Source organism: Lethenteron reissneri, chromosome 23 (assembly GCF_015708825.2).
Source record: "Lethenteron reissneri isolate LAM-NWPU_2019-01 chromosome 23, ASM1570882v1, whole genome shotgun sequence".
NCBI classification, from domain to species: Eukaryota; Metazoa; Chordata; class Hyperoartia; order Petromyzontiformes; family Petromyzontidae; genus Lethenteron; species Lethenteron reissneri.
In genome coordinates, this window is record NC_083801.1 from 13,547,846 (window position 1) to 13,571,538 (window position 23,693).

At 47.4% G+C, this 23,693-nt stretch overlaps 1 protein-coding gene across 3 annotated transcripts in view; it reads left to right on the forward strand.

Annotated features, from left to right (window-relative positions):
- The first annotated feature begins 559 nt into the window (after window positions 1-559).
- Window positions 560-23,693, forward strand: part of CTDSP1 (CTD small phosphatase 1) — a 53,951-nt gene continuing 30,817 nt past the window's right edge. For 2 of the 3 annotated variants that reach the window (XM_061557283.1, XM_061557285.1), the window contains exon 1: window positions 599-1,393. In XM_061557283.1, the coding sequence (XP_061413267.1) occupies window positions 1,321-1,393 (73 nt within the window). In that variant the 5' untranslated portion in view covers window positions 599-1,320. Of the gene's footprint in view, window positions 1,394-23,693 lie in introns of all 3 variants that reach the window. The other variant, XM_061557284.1, reaches the window with a different exon arrangement.

The following is a 23,693-nucleotide window of genomic DNA, read 5'->3' on the forward strand; positions in this document are numbered from 1 at the left end:
TGACCCAACTAGCTGACCAGACGCACCAGTGCGAGCCCTCCTTAACCCTGTAAACGCTCTCCCCACTTCCGACACTTCGACCCCGTTTCAAGTGGCGCATTCGCTCTACAGCTTCGCTGGTTACAGCGCCACCCCTCGGCCACGTGGTCTGGATGGGTGCGTTGGAGGAAGAGGAGGGCGCATGGAGGGGGAGTGGGATGGAGTGGGCTGAAAGGGTGGGGGCCGGGAGAGAGGGAGCTGAGAATGAGTGGGGGTGGGATGGAGTGCGCTGAAAGGGTGGGGGCCGGGAGAGAAGGGGCTGGGATGGAGTGGGTGTGGGATGGAGTGCGCTGAAAGGGTGGGGGCCGGGAGAGAGGGGGCTGGGATTGAGTGGGCTGAAAGGGTGGGGGCCGGGAGAGAGGGGGCTGGGATGGAGGGGGATGGGATGGAGGGGGGCGAGGATGGAGAGGGCTGGGAGGGGAGGAGACGCGGAGGGGAGGTGCATGCGATGGCTGCAGAGAGAGGAAAGGGGGCGGACCTGCACACACACACACGCGCGCGCGTGTCCTCTTCCCTCCTCCCCACCACCTCTAATCCCCCCTCCCCAACCCATCCTCGCCAGCAGCAGCAAACAGCATTGCCGCTCCACCCGTGCGAGCCTCACTCTCCGCCTGGCTCGGCTGTGCTCGCCTGGCCGAGTGAGTGAGTGTGTGAGTGCGTGACAAGGGTGGGTGAGTGAGTGATCGAGGTGGCGAGGCTTCCCCGCGCTCTCCCCCCCCATCGTGATCCACATCCGAGCGCCGCGTATTTAATCAAGGGGTGCCCGCGGTGGTCTCGGATCAGCGGGGATTTTAGCGAAGCTTCTGGGGGGCAACACGCCGTGGCAGCTGGCTTGTTTATCACTACTGTATACAGCACTGCACTGCAATCGTTGGCTTTATTAACACAACAATCATCAGTTGTAATACTTGTTACAATTCTCAACCTTTTGTTTTTTTTAAGGATATCAATGAAGGCAATGCATTTGTAGGCGCGGCGATAACAACGGCAACGCAAACGGGAAGATAACAGTGAAAAAACAATAGCTAGCTGCAGCAAGAATAACGAAAAGTTGCGAGGACTGGGGGGAGGGAAGCCTCCCCTCCCATCGCCTCCCCCGGAGGGGGGGGGGCAGGAGCGACCCTGCTTCTGTGCATCCTTCCTCGTGTCTTCCCTAGCCTGCCCCGCGTCTCCCGTCTCTTCCCCGTCTCGTCTTCGTGTCCACCCCTTCGGTCCCCTTCGCCAATTCGCCCGGACCCCCAAACCGCCTGTCAATCCCGCCTGGTCCCGTCTCGCCGTCCCATGGACAGCGCGTCCATCATCACGCAAGTGAGCAAGGACGAGGAGCCGCACGGAACTCCGCTGCACGACAAAGGTAACCCCCTCTCACCCCAACTCACCCCACCACCACTCACCCCAACCCACCACCACTCACCCCAACTCACCCCACCACGACGAAGCCACCACCCCAACTCACCCCTCCTCACCCCATCAAGACGAACCCACCACCCCAACTCACCCCAACACCACAACTCACCCCACCACGACCACCACCCCAACTCACCCCACCACGACGAACCCACGACCACCACCACCACAACTCACCCCACCAAGACGAACCCACCACCACCACCCCAACTCACCCCACCACCACCACCACAACTCACCCCACCAAGACGAACCCACCACCACCACCCCAACTCACCCCACCACCACCACCACAACTCACCCCACCAAGACGAACCCACCACCACCACCCCAACTTACCCCACCAAGACGAAGCCACAACCACCTCACCCCAACTCACACCACCACCACCAACAACCCTCCACCTTCTCCCCGGCTTACATCGACCCCGCAGCCGCTCCACACAACGCGGCTCAGCTTCGCGCTCTGGCATCATCTCGGCCACGGCGCTGATGCTGTGAGCTCCAAAGTAGGGCCATTTCGCGAAACGTCAGCACGCTACTTAATATTTATTGTTGTTCGCACTGTAAATGGCGGTGTTGGGGATACGTGTGGCGAGTATTTTTTTTAAGTTGCGCCAATGGAGTTTCCTAATCTTAACGATTTATTTTAAAAATGTCAGTTTCATCATCAGCCATGGCCAATCCACTGCTGGATGAAGCCACCCCCGTCCATCCATCACAATCTTGCGACAATTAATAACGACAACTTCCATCGCGCCCGTAACGTGGCAATCCATTACAAAGGCGCTGAACAAACAAACAACAACAACACATCAGCCACAATTCGTCAATGTTGCGACGCAGCGATCGTTCACCTTGCCGACGCGGTCCCCTCGTGGCTCTCATTATTGTACGCCAGGGACCGAGTAAGATTGTGTAGGACCCTGGGCTACAGGTACTGAGCCCCCCCCCCCCCCCCTCCAGTAATATTTAAAAAAATAAAAAAGTTAAATGAAATGTCTTTTTTACAAGGCTAACAACAAATAAAAATGCAGCGTTCACAAATGGAAAACAACTTTTCACTTAACCTCTGGAGGCCCTCCAGCTGGCGGAGCTGCAGCCGCCTAAAGCCCCGTGCCATAATCCAGCGGTGATTGTACCGCACTGCTGTTGTTGTTGATGTTGTTGTTGTTGTTCAATCCGAGTGGAGTTCCCCCACCCGTGTACATCGTTGTCCCTGTGTGTGTGTCGTGCGGCTCGGCGACACGAAGCCTCCCGCGACGGTCGGGTCCGTGATGATTCGCCACCCTGTTTGACCCCCGTGCATCACCCGCGTGTAACCCCCCCACCCCTAGCCTCCTTGCAATGATTGTGGAGAGCCACGGACTTTGTCTGGTGGTGTGATTGTGTTAAATCTTCCTCGCTCGTGATTGCTGCTGCACCACGGTAATAGCCACCGCCGGGTTGTTTTGATAATCATTATACCGGAATAATGAGGCCGTCGGGAGTCTTGCACGAGCATCCAACGTTGTTCTGATTTTAGTCCCTAAACGTTGCCAACATGTCTCATGATTATATAATCATCATCATCATCATCCAGAGGCACTCCATGATCCAACCCACTGCTGGATGTAAGGCCCTCTCCAAGCTGTCGCCATCTCTCACGCTCCTGCCATGCAACCATCAATCCATCTCGCACCTGCACACGAGACGATTTCTCTTGGCTCCATCCTCCTTGATAATTGGCTCCATCCTCGTTCTTTTATTTTCTTGGCCATCGGAAATCATCCCGCGCGCGAGCGACGTCTTACTCCCTCTCTTGGCTCCCTCCTCGTCTGCACGTGGTTTATTTGATGGAAGTTCTGAACAATGACTGCTAACACACACACACAGTGAAGCCGACTTGCTCAAGGAGGTAAGTGTGAGGAGGTAGGGTGTAGGGTGGATGTTGGAGGCTTGCTTGCGGTTCTATGTAAATGAGCCTTTGTACTTTTGTAGTAGCTTGGGCTGCTTCTTAATCTCAAGTTCAAATATGAGTCGAGTGTCTTCACTTGAAATGGCAAATCTCCATAATAAAAGAACGGCCAAACGTAGAGGCTAGAAACTACATGGACAGTGTTTATCGTAACCATCCTAAATGGTGTATCCAGATGCCACTAATGCATTTTATTAAACCGGCACTATCAGTTAAGAGGAGCATTGCTCGTGTTTTTGTATACTCTGTCGTCATCAATTGTTTATCCACTGCTGGATGAAGTGCTTTCGGCATGCCGTCGCTACACCTCGCGTTCCACTTTCCATGTAGCTGCCATGCCGTCGTCTGTCTATATCGGCCTTTACATCCCTTCCAGCGATGATGATGATGACGATGATGAAATGTATGCTAAGTGATGTGATGTTTGCATCCTGTAATAGCACGTGCTAACATGTTTACAGACATCGGTGCCGCCGACGTCATCATCGTCACCTTCATCATAATGAGCAACCATGATCTGTTTTTCTTTGTTTATATGAAACGGAAATTCACCCTCGTGAAATGTGCGTACACGTCGGCGCTACTCCACGTTGCGTGTATGGCGCCGCATACGCGCACAGCGTGTGCTGCATTGCATGTTAAGGTGACTCTGTGGGGACGCATCGATACAATGCAACAGTGGCTTGACGATGCTGTGCTGGTGCGCTCACCGATACTGCAATCTATTCACGTTGTAAATTATTGAGCGCTTAAGAGCCGCGGCTTTTGGGGGAGGTGGGGGAGGTCGGCAGCTTTAGCTTACGTCGCGACGCACAACTTCTGTTGCGACGCACAACTTCTGTTGCGCACACACATCACAAACGGCAACGAGTTTCGCTACCGTCCGGGGAGGAATCCCTAGCATCGCATGCATACGACTACTACTACGGGCTTTGTCCTCGACGGTGACATCATCTCATAACGTTTCAGCCAATTCAGCACTTTTCTACGCACCCCACAGCACTCGCACAAACAGCGCTGCTGAAGCAGCCCCCACTGCGCTGTGTGCGCCATGGTGCCAAGAAGATGGAGATGGGGGGGGGGGGGTCACAATGGTGTTGGTGGCTGATAGTGCAAACTGGCCTGCCTTCGATTCCGGATTTCACCGGCCAACATTAGCAGCGATTGTGTCCCGGGCATCATTTAATATTGGTCCACTCGGCCTCGATGGAGTACCCGGTGGGGGTGGTCGTGTCAACATCAGCACTGGGGAAACAAAGACGGCTCCAGGCATGGTTGTTTAAGCCATACCAGCGGGGCCTCGTGTGCCCGTGCCGACGTGCATAGGTGCTCGCTAACAGCACTTGCCCCAACAGCCCTGTGTGTTCATACGGGGGTGGGATGGTTAGGTCGGTCGTGGTGGGGGTGGGGGGTTCTTTAAGCCATAACATAACGCGTATAGTGAAAAACAACCCATCGCTTTGATAAAATGATACAAACAACCAACACGGGTATTTTTGTCACGCGTTTGCCGGCGGTGACCCGCTGACCCCTCGTCACCGCTTGTGCTGCCAATGCACAGCTAATCTTGGGCGCCGAGTCTCAGATTTATGAGGCTGTCAAGCAGCTCGTAAATAATATGTCGGCATCATCGAGATCACCGTCACGCGTGTCCGTCCACTGTGTAATTGCGTACAACCACGTGCACATTCTCGAGCTCGCCCCGGTTAAAATTAGCCACGTGCTCGGAAAGGGCTAGGCCGTTCGGGTGTCGTCGTCGTCGTCCCCACCGCATAGAACGAGAGCGAGAAACCAAATCTAATTGTTGTCTGGTATCTGCTTGTGTTCTGGTCAGTGACACGAGTCGTCCGCTTATTTTGGTCACGGCCTGGCGCTATAACCCACGCGCTTGGTCGAACATTTTGGTGGCTTTTTAATGTTTTTCTTCTAATTAAGCGCCTGTTTTTGTGAGGGTAGTGATGGTTCGTCGTGTTCTCCGGATTCGGAGACAACAGTTTTCCTCTCCGGCGTGTCCGTGACCAGATTCGTGTAACTTCATTGACACCCAAGCACAGCTTTGAGATGCGTCTTACTTTCCCGATAGTCTTCTATCATCCGGAGACGATTGTTGAAGACGCCGATCCTTGGTAGCATTTTGAAATGGCGCTTGTGTCACGTACAAGGATATTGTAAATGGTGGAGTGGATAAAGAGCACCAGGGCCAACAACAACAGGTCATTCGCCAAATGATTGGGTCAAATGTCATTTTTCTGTCGTTTTGACTTTGCTCTCATTAACTACATACATGTATTACATGCTTTTGCAATAACATCTCATTTAGTAGAATTGGTGGATCGGCCTCGGAAGAGTTCTCTGAACATGTGTACAGATTACGCGCTTGTATAGACACATTCCTTTGCTGATAACTTAATTCGTTAAGTCCAGGCATGTTGTTTATGAGCATGACCTCTAAAATGTTATTGCTTGGGTGGGACACTCAAACTTGCTGTGTAATCTCCTCTTGTAACCGGTAGAAGGCTTTGCTTTCCATCGGCGTTGGCATTACACTTTAGTGAGACAAATTACTTTGTTCACTGATGATCGACAGCGTATATATTTAAGTGTTTAGTAGGAGCCTGAAAACAGTTTCGATTTGTTTTTAGTGCTGGTGCATTGAGTACATCTGGTACACGTGTGCCTCACAGCAACAAGGCCCTGGGATTGATTCATCACTCGGGCACCTTTCTGTGCAGAGTGTGTATGTTCTCCCCCTGTTCTGCATGGGTTTCCTCCGGCTTCTCCAGTATTCTTCCCTTATCTAAACAACGTGCAATGTCACTGGTGATGGCCATACATCGTGATGCTGAAAATCCTCTGCATATTACTCAATTGGGCTTTGCCCCATATACTGCAAATACTTGGCAGAACCCTCTTGAAAGAAGAGTCTTGAGACTCAGTGAGGCAACCCTTGGTAATCAAGCGTAATAACAATGCTCACCCTGCCCAATTGGTGAAACTAATACGACTCTGGGCTGTAATTTTAGGGGGGTTTGGACTCCCCTAACAAGAATATACTTGACTGTATTTGTGATAAATGTAGACTTTTTCGTTAATCTAGAACATTATTTTAATGTACATAATTTGCTCAATCTATATTCATTAGATCACATCAGAATGTAACCAATTATGTATGCATCTTTTTTTTTATTATAATCCCGTCGTTCTTCTCAGACAGTTTCTGTTCAATATCTTCTACTTTATTTAATAGCAGAACATGCGGTAACATGTGTTTGTTGGGTGTAAACCTGCTGTTTTATATTAGACAATGCATTTACACGTGGTCAAAAAAGTATTTTTAGTCAAAGTACTTCATAGATTCGCAGTCACAAACCTTTGTTGTGCGGTACCTACACGGGCGAATATTATAAAACATCACAATAGAGTGGTTCAGGTACTAAAGTGATAGAAAGCTTTCAGATGACATGTAATATATTGCACCGTAATTATTTTTTGTTAATGATGTTTTTGGGTAGAAAACTACTCAAGAAATGTATGATGAATCACGTGTAGTTTGGCATCCAGAAACATATCTTATGGCACTTGAATATAGGTGCTTGCACAGGATACCAGGAATTTAATAGAAGGCTAGGGTAAGCAACTTGGAAGTTTGGATATAATGTGACAGGGAAAAAGGACACAATTAAATTACATTTCTAGTTCTGAGAATGAAAAGAAAAATAGTTTTACTGTACTGCGACAAACATTTATCTCCGTAGCAGGATGTCTGGAAAAGTGAAGCCTCCTAATGTGGTTTAAAGGTAACTTGAAGATATTATATTTCAGAAGCAGCTATGAGATGGGGATGCACTGCTTACTATCTGACTGTGCACTGTCTTACAACTGGAATAAATTTGGGGAAAATTACATTTTGTTTCTTTAATGTCAACGCCCATTCACGCCGCCACTGACGTTGTTTTCGGCAAAACCCTTCGCACCCCTCGGCGTACGAAGGCACCAAACTTGGTGCGACTGCGAGTGAGCGAGCGAGCGAGCGTGCCGGCAAGGCGCGCACGTGGTGTCACGAGTGGTCATTAGTGCAGTGCTTAGCGGCTGGGTGTCACATCTCTGTGTTTAACGCTATCTTCATTAGAGGACTAATAGCTGCCCGAGTGAGCTCATTTAAACCGGGCATTTAATTACTTGAGCCCACCTGCTGAGGCCGCGGACTTGGCCACGGAGGGGCGGCCGAACGGTGTGCGCGTTTCTCGGGATTATAATTATGAGCGACCAGTAAAGCACACACCACAGGGCCTCGGCAAAGGCCTTTTTACCCGCTTCGTAAGTGCTTCGTCCCCGGCCATCGCTCACCACTTCGTGTAATCCTAGGGGTGGGTGGCTTTTTCTTGGCAGAGCGGTCAGTGAGTGTGGAGGGTTCGGTGTGGAGGTGCTCCACTCACACTCGCAAATGTGAAGCTCGAGTGTTCACGTGGCTGTTTGTAAATATGAGGAGCTCTCTCGTGAGTTGAGACAAGCTCGTTAAATTTGTAAGTTTGGGTAGTGGTGGTGGTGCAGCCCTGCAAATGCTCGCTCACGCCTCTACTAGACGAAGCTGCCAGAGGATAGTTGGCCGACACTTCCACGTTGGGCCAGATGCCTTGGAAGCGGATGGTATGCAATGGAAAAAAGGGGAAAAAACACGAGGTTGGGAGAGGTGTGCGGAGGAGTGGTTGGCGAAGTTAGGCTTTTTATCTGCTCAGTACAGTGAGAGAGAAGTACGTGAACAAGCCCCACAAGTAGCTGTTGAGAGCAATTCCAACTACAGTACAGCCTACTTTCTGAGTTTTTAGTATTTTGAGAATCGCTGAAAATTTAGATTTTTCCAAAAGTAAACATCAGAGCAGAATATGTTTAAATGCATTTCTATGCTCATCATAAACGGCCATGAGCTGTCTTGCTGAATGAATTCCTCCTCGAGCCATTTCCATATCTCACGAGTCTGCGTTGTGGCAATCCATCTCGCTGCTGCGCAAGAGCTGATCCCAGAGCCCAATCTTCTCGGTAGATGTCATGCTCGGTTATTAGCCTCAAAGTCTGCAGTAGCTAACATGATTTCCACGAACACCTGGCATAGAAACTTCAGGTTGCGTTTGCTTTGGAAAGATTTCCTGCGCGTGCAAGTGACTCGGCCTCGCAGAACTGTGGCGTTGTTTTTATCTCGTAACTGCTTTTACTATTTTAGGCGTTCCCTTGTCAGTCTGCCCATGCCTACCTAGCTCTAATTCCCAACAGGTGCTAGTGCCAACTCGCTCTGCACCTGCACGCCGTTTTGCTTTGAGCTGTTAAGAAAAATATAACAAATAACAGGAACAAAGCGAAAAAAACATGCATACTACTTTGCTTTGAGATTCGGAGATGAAATGGGATCTTAGTCATTCACGGAGGGATATTTTTTCTTTACATTTCTGAAATTTCCACTTCACTGGCTGTTATCAAAGGCAATTTGCGCCGGCAGAAGTCACCGAGCTCGCTTTACCTGGTGGCCCTTTGTGCCAGCAGCGGATTTCCACAAAGCAGCACCACTTCCCAGCCAATTCGGTGGCTCCAGTATTGTGTGGAACATCTGTAAAGAGACAGCCACTGTCAAACTCGATTTTATGTAATGGTGGGGGGAGGGGGGGTTCTCCCCAATGTACTTAATTCGTTCGAACGGCTTTAACGAAAAGCGACGATGGGATCTTGTCTGAATTATTCCGCATGGGCAGCGAGTGGGTCTTTGCTTGTGAACGTGGTCCCATGGGTTTGCTTCAGCAGCGGTGACTGCCCGTATAGGTTGTGCAAGACAAGACATCACGTTTGGCGACGGTATGAAAACAGGTTAACTGTCCGATGTTTTCGGTTTGGTACCGCGTGTTGTTCGGCATGGTGTCTGACATTGTACTCCATGTGCTGGAGCGAAATATTGGACGACATGGTGAATAACACGCGGCACAACACGAAAACGCATTGGGGAGCTATGCAGCGCAACCACGAAAAACCTTATGCGGTCGTGTGAGACCAGGGGCCCACTAGAGGCCTCGATACTGATCAGTGCTGATCACAGCAACGAGACGGCCCTTGGAGCTGCTGGGCATGGAGTTCACGATATCCAAAGGGCGTCTCAAATGTTGTGTGCTCTGCAGTGTTGCCCAAGTTATTTTTGTCAGCACTGTTATTAAATATTAATAGCTTTCAGAATGTTATTTAGACTCCTGCATTCACGTGCAAAAAGGGACACAGAACTCTGCGGGTACTTATCTATCAATCTATCTTTTGCAAGTTTTGCAAACCAGCATAGCATGAACAAAGTGATTGTTATGTTTGGCAAGTGTGGTCCTGCCGTAAGACATTTGCAATTTAAATACAAATCCTGTGGCATACCTCTGTTTTGCACTCCCAAATATTTAACTGGCCGATGTTTTTTTATGCCAAAAGTTTCTTTTATATCTCCCACCCACTGATTTGAATTGCTTATTGACGTACTCACACGAACTGTCCCGTTGGTTCAGCAATGGTGTTGGGGGGGGGCGGATAGCAACATTTCCAGTCGTAACCAGAACTGCACAGTCGACCTCTTGATCATCAAAGATGGCTTTTCACGAGCCAGAAACGCCCTTTAAATACACGCGGTGCAGACAGCCCTTCCTCGTGCTCACGCGCGGAGATCACGTACGAAGGCGCCAGGATGGCGCAAACGCATGCGAGCGTACGTGTGTGTACACCCTTTCCGTGTATCCATGTGCACACACGAAAGTTATGTAAGCGGGTTGAAGGGGCTCGTCGGTGTGTGTTGTTTGTTTACAAAAGCCGCAGAGTTTTGGGGTTTCATTAAATCTATAAAAGCGGGGCTCCAGTGTGACTGCACACTCGTGGTATTCGTGTCACGTGGTTTCTCTGTTGTGGACAGGGCGAGTGGCATTGGGGCTTGCGTAAGGCTGGCCTCTTGGGTGCAAAGATTCGGACACGTTAATGGGAATATTTTTTTTCCTGATGAACACTTTTACATTGGAACATGTATAGTTACCTATGAGTAGATATTGAGTAACAGACATATCCTTCAGCAATACAAATTTTATTTTGTAAACTCGTTTGTATTAGAAGTATTATTTTGAAATGTTGTTTGCAGATTACATGATGGGTAACTATGATGCAATGGTTTCCGAAGATCATTGAGACCAGAATAATAGACAATTTAGAGACCAACCAACATTCATTGACTCCATAATCAATCCTTTTTGGTTGATTCGGCCATCTCCTTTGTGTTGCTTATACTTTTATTCTGTCTCATTTGCTCTAGTTTCATGCAGGTAAAATCAGACCATCATTTGTACAATGCATATGATTTCCAAAAAAATATGCAAACTTTCATTTTCATTGTCACAATCCAATGTGTGGATTGTGAGATTCTTACACGTTTGGGTTACATATCCAGACCTGTGGGCAATTTACTTTATGTACTTTTTCACGTGGTATTCTCTGATCCGCTTTTCCAGGCTTGTTAGGTCAGACCTACGCTCCTGTTCGTTCTTTTGCAAATGCACAGCTGCACTTGGGAGGCGTTACCGCATTTCTAATGTAAACAAACATCTATTTTAATTATGGCTCCGTTTTATATATTAGTCTCTACCCCTTATTCTTGAACTCGAAAAATGAAATAACCACAGTCGAAATTTAAATGCAGTCTCTCTTAAGTGGCAAGTGCCAAAAGGAACAGATAGTGCATGTGCATGTCATCGCAAAATTGGTTATGCAATATTTAAGGGGTGATTATGGATTAAATTGGTAGAGTGGTGGCACCGTGATATTTGCACTGGCAACCTGAATTCGATTCCTAACGTCAGTGGCGAGCGATTATCTGAATCAGTTCTGGGCTTCCTCTTCATGAAACTGCAATGATCAGCGTGGGGAAGTATGGTCATGCACCCCATCATGACTGACATAACGTAGAAGTACCCTGCATATACCAGTAGATTGACATATGGCTGTAAAATTGTATTACTATTAATGTATTATGCAATGATTTCAAACAATTTGAAAATGCCAGAGGAAAGGGATTGCTGCAAGATGTCAGAATAACTGTTCACCAAAATGTTCAACGAAAATAGACCGAGGCCGCGTTAGCACAAAAGTGGGTTTAAATAAAGCAACATTTTGGAAAACCATTCCTTGTGAGCACTCAGGGTCCTTTAAACATTTAAATGGGAACTGCAGAACCATACCCTGAAGACCGTTTCTGCACTGAGCCCCACGCACAATAAGCGTGGCCTCACAGTGTTGCGATCACGGATCACATGCACGACATGTGACCACCACCGACATAAAAAATGTGTTGACACAAGGCGCCAACCATCGTCCCCCACCACCCCTCCCACGCACACAAACATGCCATACGCATACAGCACTATTTTACAAATTAGAGATTCAGTTTCTTTCCAAATGCACGCTTATTTGGACGTGGCAAAATACATCGTACACATTTCTGACGGTGCTCGTATAGCACTGGCCACCGTGTGGGGATCGATTCTGCGTGATTCTCCATTTCTCCTTTGGCTCCACGAAAGCGGCTTCCTTAAACACCCTTTTCCATGCCGTATTTGTTCTGCTTGCAAGTTGGGTTCAGGGCATGGTCGGCAGCAGAATGGTGGAATGGTTCGGTGAAGATGTACGGAAGTGGCTGCTAAAACCACACCCCGAGTTCTTCTCAGGAATTCCCTCCCTCCCTGCCATCCCACGCACCTCCTGCCTACATGCCCCCAGGTCTAACCCGCGGTCAACTGAACCACATACCAGTTACAGGCAACAGCATACCCAGCCCTTCCCACGCAAGCAGTGGCCCATTCCATTACACACTGACTCCGCTTGTATATGTTTGAGGCTCGTCGGGAATGGCTTGTTTTGGGGCTGGTCGATATGCGTGTGCCTAGGTGAATATTTGTACTTTCGTATGACACGTACGATTGCTGAGTGGGTTTCACATGCATTTTTGTATAAAAAAATATATTGTTATTGTTTGTGCTTTGTAGCAAAATATCTCGAGTGACTCTTTGCCGAGAACTATTTTTGACTGTTAGACCAAGTAAATGGATTAACGACTGGGATATTGTTTTGTTGACACTAAGCATGTAAATTGATTAGTGTTGCGACATGAGGTATGGTAAAAAATATTTCTGCATGCATATAGAGTCCTGTGTTCTTTAAGTTATAACGTACTTTAAACCAAAGTCTTGCACTTAATAATGTGTTTGATAAGCTACAAGAATTCCTCATTTTATACATCTACACCGGAGAGAATTTTTTAAATGTCTTTTTTGGAAATGAACTACCATACCCTATACGTAAATCCCATTGGTATTTTTGTGATTGTATCTAAACCTTGACTTAAAGCTTTCATGACTGCAGGAATTCATATTCTGTGGGTCTTTCGGTAAAGTCATGGAGATATGTTCAAAGAAAATAACAAACAATAACTAAAAACTATGACATTTCGATCGCAAAACAAGCGGTCAACAACCGCCTGATATGATTGTATCTATGCATGTGTAGTGACATTGCGGATGTCACTGTGTAATGCCGGCCCGAGAGAGGCACGGTGTGTGATGTATTGACATCGCGTACACCACGTGTACCGTATGTTGGTGCAGTACCGGCCCGAGAGGGGCTCGGTGAGCGCTGACTGATAGTGCTGAGTGGCACCACGCTCTGCGTGCGGTGCCGACCCCTACAGGATAGGGTGTGAGAGTGCCAGCCATTGAAATGGGCTTACTAAGCACCATGGCACTCTGGCTCACCCCGAAGGACACGTGACCGGTAAAGTCTACACAGGGCCCCCAGGTGGGGGCTAGGGGTGGTCACGTGTCAGGGTCGAGATCCTGCTCGAGGATTCTAGAAGGTGGTCATGACTAAGGGCGGAGCCAGCCACGCCACAGAGGATATAAGCCGGGTCCCTGAGAGAGACCGGCTGCTGTTGTTCATTCCGAAGAATCTACGTTCTACGTCCTACAGAGTCACCAACAAGTGGACCGGGACCCAAGTTGTGGTCCGGTCCGTTGTAGCTAGTTACTGTGTAATTAGTAGAGTTAGCCTGGTGGGCCACCACCATAGGTTACCCCTTGGTGTTGGTATTAATAAATGTGTTGCCTCCAAAGAGTATGTCTGCGACTCAGTTGAACTCACTACACATGTATATGCGTGCATATATGCATTAGTAGTAGTGGCAGAGTGGTTAGGACTTCAGTTAATTTCCCGGTCACAGTTAAGGTAGGTGGCAACTAATCTCAACCGTTTCTGGGCTTCCCCTGAGTTTACTCAGCTTTAAAATGAGTACCGAGCACAGTGTGTAAACTTAAGCAATGGGGAGACAAAGGCAGCCGGGTAGGGTGATGGCCAAATACACCCTCTTGAGTGCTGTGCCGGCCTTAATAACACTGGTCAAAAAAAAAAAGCATTTTTTTCTGGCCGGCACTTTTGCAGCTGTTTTCGACTAATTTCAAGGTGCTGATTCCAAATCTGATCTCAGATTTGCTCTATCACATCTAATTTTATGCTATCGGCAAACCCCATCTTCATTGATTTTACCCGAAATTAACTCTGTCACTTATGATTGTAAGTTGTTGCGAGTCAGTGACTGCTTTAGTGTTAAAATATGGTGCTGAATTTTTAGGATAGTGTGTTTATAATATCATTTTATGTAGATATCCACATTTATTTAATATTTTTCTTCTGCAGTTTTTATTGAAAATGCAATATTTGATATCTCAAAAATCTGATGTGATAGACAAAAACTGATGCCAGATTTGGAATCAGCACCCCAAAATTACCTTAAAACCGTTGGAATACCTTATGCCAGAAAAAGTGTGTTGACCAGTGTAATAATTGGTCGCAAACTGCACTTGCCCCCACAGTCAATGTATTCCGTGTGGCATATCTTTGTGTGAATGCTTGTTTGTGTGTGTGCATGCACGTGTGTGTCTGTTCCTGCACAGTATGACGAGAAACAATTTACCCAAACCCTGGGTTTATACCCAAACTTGTGTGTTCCATTACACAACGATATTAATATTTCAACGATGGTCGAACCTATCTCTCCCATCATGAACCGTGCAGTCTAGATGCGTTCTGGCTGTGCTGAATCGGCGTGGGTTTTGATGTACAAGCCATTTATTTGTGTTGCATTATGTAAAGTGACATGTCATAATAAAGGACCTATTAGCGTATATATTTATGGTAGTGGTATGCTGGTAACAGCACAGTTAATATAGAATGCATAACTTTTTTTATTTTTCTATGCAAGTGATTTTTTAATCAATATAATTACCAAGGGTGCGAAATGCATCGGGTCATAAATACTGTATAGATTTTTCATCTCAATTCTCACGAGTGGCTTTTGTAAAAATCGGTTCATTATTTACGGTAATTTCTATATGTTGAATGTCACAGATTCAATTGATTCCACTGCAGCCACGAGAGGCCGCTACATTAAGATGTTATCATTTAGATGTTATCACCCTCGCCTGATATGTAGGAGGTCGTGGGTTCTATCCCAACTCTGACGCCTGTTGTATATTTGAAGTTTGCATGTATCTCTCTCCTTGGAGTCACGTGGATTTTTCTCCGGGTGTTCCGGGTTTTCCCTCCACATATAGAATCAACACGCGTTTAGAGTATTTGGCTGCTATAAATTTCCACGTGATAAGCCACTTCGTTGAGCTATCATTTGTGGCCAGGTCGCTTCTGAAAAAGAGCTATATAGCTCAGTGGGCCTTACCTGATAAAATAAAAAAAATCATTTAGTTTTAACAAAATAAGTGATGCTCGAATCATACGTTCGACAATTTATTGAATCACGAGATTTACCAATCGCTACACCGCCATTGACGAAAATGCCACGCACGATTGTCGTTCACGTCAATAAGGTGACGTCGCGTTCGGTGGCACCAGGGCCCACGGAGAGGCGTCGGAGCGCAGTTGTCTGGCTACGATGGAAATTGGACAGGGGGCCCCATTCAATTCCTTGCACCACGGGGCCCATTCCAACTATAACAACGCCACTGGTCGTTTGTAATGTTTTCTGTAGCTATTTGGGTGAGAAGTAAGTCTCGGTAAAGTTGCCTTTTTTTGTAAATACATGGATTAGAATTTGTGCGTGGGGGGGGACGGGGGTGTTATCGTCATTATCTTTGAAAAGAGAAGCAGCTGATTAAAAATGCATCCATTTTGATTTCTCCTGAATTCTTTATGGTCTCTCTGTAATTATATCACATACACTGTACTGTGTTTAGTCTATAAATAACATTTACACCACAGGCACTGCATTATTAATAATTGTATTCTTAACGATGAATGTTTGCAGTAATCAAGCGCAAACGTTAATGTATTTAATCGCTACTGCGTTTGGAAACATTTTTTTTCACATCGGGCTCATTACTAAAAACGAGTTCAAACATGGGCCCGTACTTTTCTAAGCGGTGCACAATTCAGTGGACGCATTCGTGCTCAAGCTCCCTGCTCCATGCCCGCAGGCAGGTCCGTGGCTCAAGCTTCCTCATATCCCACCTGATCTCCTTCTGCCTTTACCTCGCAACCCACCGCACTCCTCACTATGAGGGTTTGAGGTGTCATGACGAGGCAAGCGTGGTTGAAGGTGGCTTCTCCTTTGCCATCCTCAGCAGAGTTTTATTTATTATTTAGATTGCACTACCACAAGGATGCAGTTTTAATGTCACACCGAGGATGCTATATATGTGCAGTCACACTTAAACAATATCTGCTGCGCACACGGCAAATGCTGAGCATCAGAGTTTAGATACAGGCAGAATAATAGATGAGCCAAGGTCTTCATTTCAGCGAGGTCTGTGTAACCTCGAACGTTTTGCCGTACCCGGCACACCACATCCACTGTGCCTCTCGTCATCGCTCCAACTCGCCTGCCTAGACATTTGGCAACGATAGTTATAAGGTCAATGGCAGGTCACCTCTGTGGACCCTTCTCTCCCGAGCCCCGCTCGAGTCTACCAGCCAACCCGGGACACATTCTTGCTCAATGTGACCGATGCCTTCGACTGACACCCGTACAGCAGAAGAAGCATCATTGCTGTTCCCCACTATTCTTCCTTTGCATTCCCCCCCCCCTCGCAGCCTACCTCCCATCTTTCCTCCTAGCATGGCCGGCGCTATGTGGGTGATGGGCTCTGCTGTGGTCACGTTCAGAAAGGACGTGAGGTGGGGCTTGCTCCCCACCTCCCCTCACTTTGCTCGATCCAGATTAATGGGGCTCTCATTGGGGGCACCCATCTGGGGCCAGCCGTTGTTGTGTACGAGCTGCCGCAAAGTCCTGTGCCCCTGAACAGCAACAAAACATTACGATCGTTCGATGTTTACGCACGCGTGTGTGGGTTTTCTTTTTATGAGAGCGCAAAACTCGAAGGCGTGTTATTTAGGCGAAAACACGGTATCTTTTTGAAATGATGTAACAGAAAAGAAATCTTTATGAAGGTATGCGTGTCGAATTTAAAATTATGTTCGGTACTACTTCTTTTTACACATCTCTGCGACTTGCAACCGAGTGCACGCTTTAGCATGACGGGTATCACTAAACGCGAGGAACTTGTTGTTTATTGGCCTTATGCGTGATGTTTAAGAATGTACCATTGGCGGAACGGAGTTGGGGGGGGGGGAGTTGCCTTTTTAGGACAGAAAAGCGTGGGCAGCAGTAAGCCCCAGCCACGAAGACAGATGTCAAAACAATGAAGAGTTCAAAGCCAGTGGCAAGTTTCGTTACTTTTGTCTGCCGGCCATTTTCTTCTGAATGGTACATGACATCGTATGGAAACACTATAATAAGAACTGTGTTTGGATTTTGCAATCGCTCAGTGCCTGCCATGAATGTGGTGCCACGGTAGATCCACATGCTGTGTGGTTGGGTGTGGCAAAATGTCACAGAGTTCAGTGGCTTTAGGGAGCTCTTAGTATCATCGCGTGGTCACACACAGCATGCCTGTGTATATGTATATACGCTCGTGTGTTTGTGTATATATATGGGTAGACTTAGCCTCAAATGAGTACTTGGTGCGCTGTGTAAAACATTGCCACTCGGGGGATAAAGGCAGGTCGGGTGTGGTCCTGACCACCCACCCCTCGTGTGCCTTGCCAGCTTTCGTAGGTGCTCGCTAACAGCGTTTGCCCCAACAGTTTGTTCGGTCTATACGGGGGATCTTTGTTTTTGTCACGCTCGTGTGTGTGTGTGTGCACGCTGGTATGCATGCCGTGTGTGGAGTGTGGTAATACGGTGGTTAGTGCACTGCACTGTAAACACGGCAACTGGAATTCCATGCTTGGCCAAGACTAACACAAGTTGGAAAGTGGTATCCGAACTTGTCCTGCACCTCCCATAGGTTTGCTTAGTCTAAAATGAGTACCTGGTGTAAACATTCGTACAGGGTACACAAAGGTGGTCAGGTGCGGTGCTATCTATACAACTCCCTCCATTTTACTGCCCTCAATAGGTGCTCCTTAACATCACTTGCCCCAACATTCTTCATATGTAGAGGGGGATCTTTGTCTTCGTGTGTAATGTACTGTACCTGTGTATGTCGATGCAAATGTGTATGTATAATTCTTCATGTTTGCTAGTGAATTAAAAGCCTGTAGTTTAATTCTGCAGAAGTCTTCGAATTGGCAAGGGGGCTTTGGGAATCGTGCCAGGGCTGATATTGCTTCACAAGACAAATTCAATTTAACTTTACAAAGTCACGTACTCGTGTCTGTCAAGCGCAAGCGTCGTTCCTCTCTTGTTTGAATGGCTCTATTAAGCACCGCCCTGCAAGAAGCCATTTCAATCCACTGCCATAATGTAGTTTTGCATTTTTAAGTCAGGGGGAACATAGCTTCTTCTTTGCATTGTCCCATCTATATGGGGTCGGCAGCTCCGCTTCTCATTCTTCTCCTGCCACAGACCAATGATCACCACATCCTCCTCCTCCTCCTACTCGATTTTGTCTCTTCATCTCATCTTTGCTCTTTCTATTCGTCTCTTGCCATGCACGTCCATCTGCAGAACTCTCCGTCCCACATTTTCAGGACCTGTCCCTCGGATCTGTCACCACCACCACCTCGGCTGCGCTTCTCTCGTCGTTGTGATTGATTTGCTGCTCCCTTCATTGCGTCTCTAATCTTCTCATTTCGAATTCTTTTTCACAAGGACCATTTTAAACATTCTGATTTCCTCTGTGTGTAACATCTGTTCTTTCTTTGCTGTGCCAGCATTCAGACCCATATGTCATGCCTGGTCTAAATACGTACTTGTAGATCTTACTTTTCAATCTCACAGGCATCACTTATCACTTACACAGGCCACTATCAATCCCATTCCTTACATCTGCTTCCAATCCACTGTCACTACGTATTATTGACCCAACGTACTTAAACCGGCTTACTTCGTTTCGTTCCTCGCCACCCAATTCCAAGGGCTGAACAATGTAATGTTATGAGGTTTAGCATCTCGTTAAGCCAGTGATATTTGTAAGTAAGTGGTAACATATACGCAAGTTAAAAAGCTTGAGTTTTTTTTACACGAAGTGTCTAAACTAAACTACAGTACATTACCCTCTAGAGGGAGCTCTCGCGACCCACCTCTATTGGAGGCCCTTTCAGAACAACAAGTGATGTCACACTGGTGGCAGTGGCGATGTGGGTTTGGGTGGCGGCTGTTTGTGTCGCGTCTGCTGCATGCCCATTCACAATCATTTGGAAGTGCACCACCCTGCTTCGGAGAAATACCCTGGGGAAGATGATGTTACATAACTGCTTTTGAAAGCCACTTCAGAAGCCTCTATGCACACAAGAGACACTTTTTTTGGTAATACGCCATATATCTCAACAAGAGCAACGTTTTTCTTCTCCTCACAACTGGAATCAGCCAAATATAGTGACAACCCAAATTGAACTTGATGTAGTTTTTGTCCTGTTATTGGTGACTCAGCGGAGACCATCGGCTCCCCCACCGCATTCAAAAACCTGATTTAATCATGCGTGATTGAAACTCAGATTGAAATCCAGGATTGCCTTCCCCCGACTCACGGTGGACACGGTATGGCGGGGCGAGCCGTGCTGCACGCGGAACACGGTGTACATCGAGTGAGCCGTGTGCCAGCAACGCGCCGTGCATGAGCTGCTGGTCAGGAGCAAGATAACCGCGCTCGACAATTAATATGTTCCCACTGTTTAATACGCTCATTTCGAAATGCTTCACACAAAATCCATCTACCAGATCGCAAAATGATTGCAAACTAAAATGAATACTGTACAAATGTTTAATGGTGAGCAAGCCAAAACCACGTATAATTTGTTAGCGTTACACAATTACAAATCGGCTCTCTGTGTACATTGGGTCATTATTTTGGTTGTGGTAAAAAAAACACAAACGATGGGCCATGGTCTCTTCTACAAGTATCAGCTCGACTGGAGGGATGCAGATGACATCAGGGTGTATCAGCTGTAACGAGCGCCGCCTTTTGATGTTGCACCATTTGTTTTGGAGAGCAGGGACCGGTCAACACATCGTCCTTTGACTCCTCCGTTTAACCTTCTCGGATTCCCCCCCTCGTGCCGGCGGAAGCTCGCATTCTTCCCAGCCATGGTGCGGACGTGGAATCCGCTCACGTGCCATGTAACAGAACACGCTGCATAGAGGAACGCGTGTGGCTTCCCGTACGTACGCACGTACGCACGCGGCGACCGTTTCTTGTCGTTCTAGCTTGCTGCCATTGTAAACAGGGCTTGGTTTCATCCAGGTCTGTCGAGGTCAGGGGCGAACCAGAAAATATTTATGCACCCGCCTCTGTACAGGCGGCACTATAAATGGGTACATCACTGCTAGCCGATCAGCAGTTCACGTGATGGGGGGGGGGGTAAAGTGTGGGTACTCGCAGCTCTTTGAAGACGTCTGACCAGCATTGACGAGTGGGACAAAATACCCTCCAGAGAGCGGCTCTAATAGAGCTATCTCTCTCTAATGTGGAGGCTCTGATGCCAGTCGCGGGCTTGAGAAAACAATTGCAGCGCTGCACCTTTACCTCTTTGTACCCGGTTACGCCGCTTCCAATATCCCTCTCACTGTGGCTACTAGACACACGTGTCTACTGCCGACAAAAATCGGTGAGAAATTGAGCCCCGATTGTAAATACTTTGTTGACTTTGTTTGATGCCAACATATATTGCGCCTGGCCCCACCTGCTTGTGGTCGTGAGAACAGAGGCGTGAACCTGTTCACATCTTTTTTTGTCTGAACTGCATGACAATAATAATAATAACACTGTCGGCTGTGGTGACCAGAGGCTATTACCGTGAACTTGCCCTGCAAACTCTTTCTTCCGAGGCCGATAGTTTGACACTTGCAGCGTAAAAAAATGTAAATTTTTGTGTACCCTCAGCTGCAATTAAAAAAGTTAAATCATCAACCATGATCAATCCATTGCTGTATGCGGGCCTTCCCAAGCTGCTGCTGTTTCTCACGATTTTACGGTGTAATGATCCATCTCACACCTGTACGAGGGCTGATTTATCTTATAGCTTAGCTGCAACAACCTGGTCTTCACCTGAGGACGGCTGCTTGTGTTGAGGCCGAAACGTCGTGAGAATTATTTTATTATGTTTTATTTTTATTATTTTATTATTTCCCTTCTACGTGACTTTACCGAAAGAACCAAGAAGATGAAACTCCGTTGTTCGGCATGACATCATCTCTTCTAGTGATGTCACTTCTCGAGGCCAACTTTTGTTAACAGTTTTAAATATATATAAAATGTTGAATTTCATACGGAATGTCAATACAAAGTAGAGCGAGATGTACGTGTAAGGACCAGTGAAGGATAGTGCAGTCAGTATAGGTGGAAGTGAATGTATTAGTGTGGAGATGGTTTAGGATGGTGTGCAGTGTGTGTGTGTCTACTGGTAACACCAAGCCTGGAACAAGGGCTTTGGTGACATCACTGTCAATTAGTGGCAAATGGTGGTTGTTGTTGTTTTTATCTTTGTGTGTGCAGCAAGTGTACGTAGCTGGTGCAGTAAGGGGTGTGCTGTTTAGAGTGTGTCCTGATGTTGGTAGGGTTGTGTGTTTACATGTGCATATAGCTACTGCGGTGTATGGAGTGAGTTTGCGTGTATCTGGTGCTGCAGAGTGTATGCATGTCAGTGTCCGTGTGTTCGGAGCTGGTGTTTTAAGGTGTGTGCAGGTGTGCGTCGTGTGGGTATCTTATTCTTTGAGGTGTGTGCGGGCACGTGTGTAACTGATGGTTTAAGGTGTGTGCAGGTGTGTGTGTGTGGTCTGGGGCTGTGTGGTGTGTGCACGTGAGCGCGCACGCGGTGTTGTGATGGACTTGACTGATCACAGCTGCCTTGTGTTAGCATGGGGACCGTCCGGGGGGGGGGGTGGGGGATTGTTTTTTTTGTGAACACGTCAAACACCCACTACAACTCACCCTGTATGCAAAAATGTACATTTTTTTTCGTATTTTAAAGGTCATGTGAGGATTCTCTCCATGTCCCTCCAATTATTTTTACTTTCTCCAGGTGGAATTGGTCCTGGAGACTCATAATTCAGCTCTTCCTCTTTCAGAGACTGCACGTGTGCACCGTTAACACAGGGAGTTCAGCTCATAGGCCACGATCACATGTTGTGGGATGCACCCTCCATGCTCCTGGAATAGCACAAAACAAACACAAAGATCCCCATATTTAGCCTGAAGCAGTCTGTTGGTGCTCGCTAACAGCAGCACTTGCCCAGTCTGATCAAACCCTACAAAGATCCGCACGTGTAGACTTTTCAGACCTTTGGAGCGAGTTGTGTGTTATCGAGCACCGATGCAGACCGGAGCTGCGCGCGAGGGGGTGGTGTAGCCAGAAACTTTTCCTGGACGCCTTTGTCTTCCCAGTCGTTATGTTTATCACATAGACAGATGCATGCCAACTTACATACTCAGGAATGCAAAAACACGCATGAAGTTTCGCCTTTTAGAGACCACTGGGACAAGTCCAAAAACCCACGAACATGAAAAACCCACTAACACGAGTACACACAGGCACGCATCAACACGGACGCACAAACATCCACACACGCAAATGTTGAATTCACTGCATCGTCATACATACAAATAGCCTTTAAAATAACCTCGTATTATTATCCGCGCTCACGATGCCTTTCTGTTTTGGGTGTGATGGGTGTGAAGGGCCCTCCTCATTCGGAAAATGTAGCAATGTAAAAAAACGACACACCTATATGTGTGTGGAGGTAGGTAGGTGGATTATATACATATATCTTTTAAGTAAAATGATTGTAACTCGTATATAAATGGGGTGATTACTGTGCTGTATAAATTATCCAATGTGTTTTTCTGGATCGACCGCTTGTTGTCTGGCATGCGTCTGATGTTTTGTTCCCAGTACTGACTTAAGTTTGGTTGAAGACGCTCGCAAGCATGCGGAGCGAAACGTCAGCCATCATGCCGAACAAATATGCGGTGCAATCCGACAGTATATGAGAGCTGCTTTAGTACAACGGTGAGAACGTTTGCAGTGTGTCTGCTGTACACGATTCTTGCCATGCTGCATGAAGTAATACGTAAGCTCGCGATCGCGCGTCTTTTACATGACGCTTTGCCATGATTCACGACCTCTTCTAAGATTATCTGACGCTTTGCAATGATTCACGACCTCTTCTAAGATTATCTGTCCAGCGTGGAAGAGTAGGCCAAATGCCCTATAGAAGAGGTGCTCTGTAGAGTTCAATCTAGCTCTTCAGAGCTCTCCGCAGTGGAAGCCCTTTCTCCAGCGGTGGAGTGAGAACGTCATTGCAGAGGATGCACCTTTAACCCTTTTCCTTTTGTGATCAAAGACGCAACCCTCGCAGCGAGTGGCGAAAGGGCCCCCGCAAATTGTCCGTCGTCGGAATGGGAGACGGCTTTTAAAATGGAGGTTAGTTCAGGTTCAGCCCCGATCCCTTTACGACCACACCTCCTCCTCCTCCTCTGCATGTTACAAAAAAAAGTGGCGGGGGAGAGAAGAGGGAAATGGTCGGCTCGTGGTACAGCGTAAACACATTTGGGAAGAAATGGCTTGGGAAGGGTTTAGCGGGAACCATTCCCGTGGGGGGTGGTGGTGGTAGTGGTCGTGGGGGGTTGGGGATACTCGTGCTGTTGGCTCGCCTCCATCAGACCGTCGTTGGACTGCCGGGGGCGTTTGCTGCCGTGCGCTCGTTAAGCCCCCATTGGTGGGTTGAGATGTGG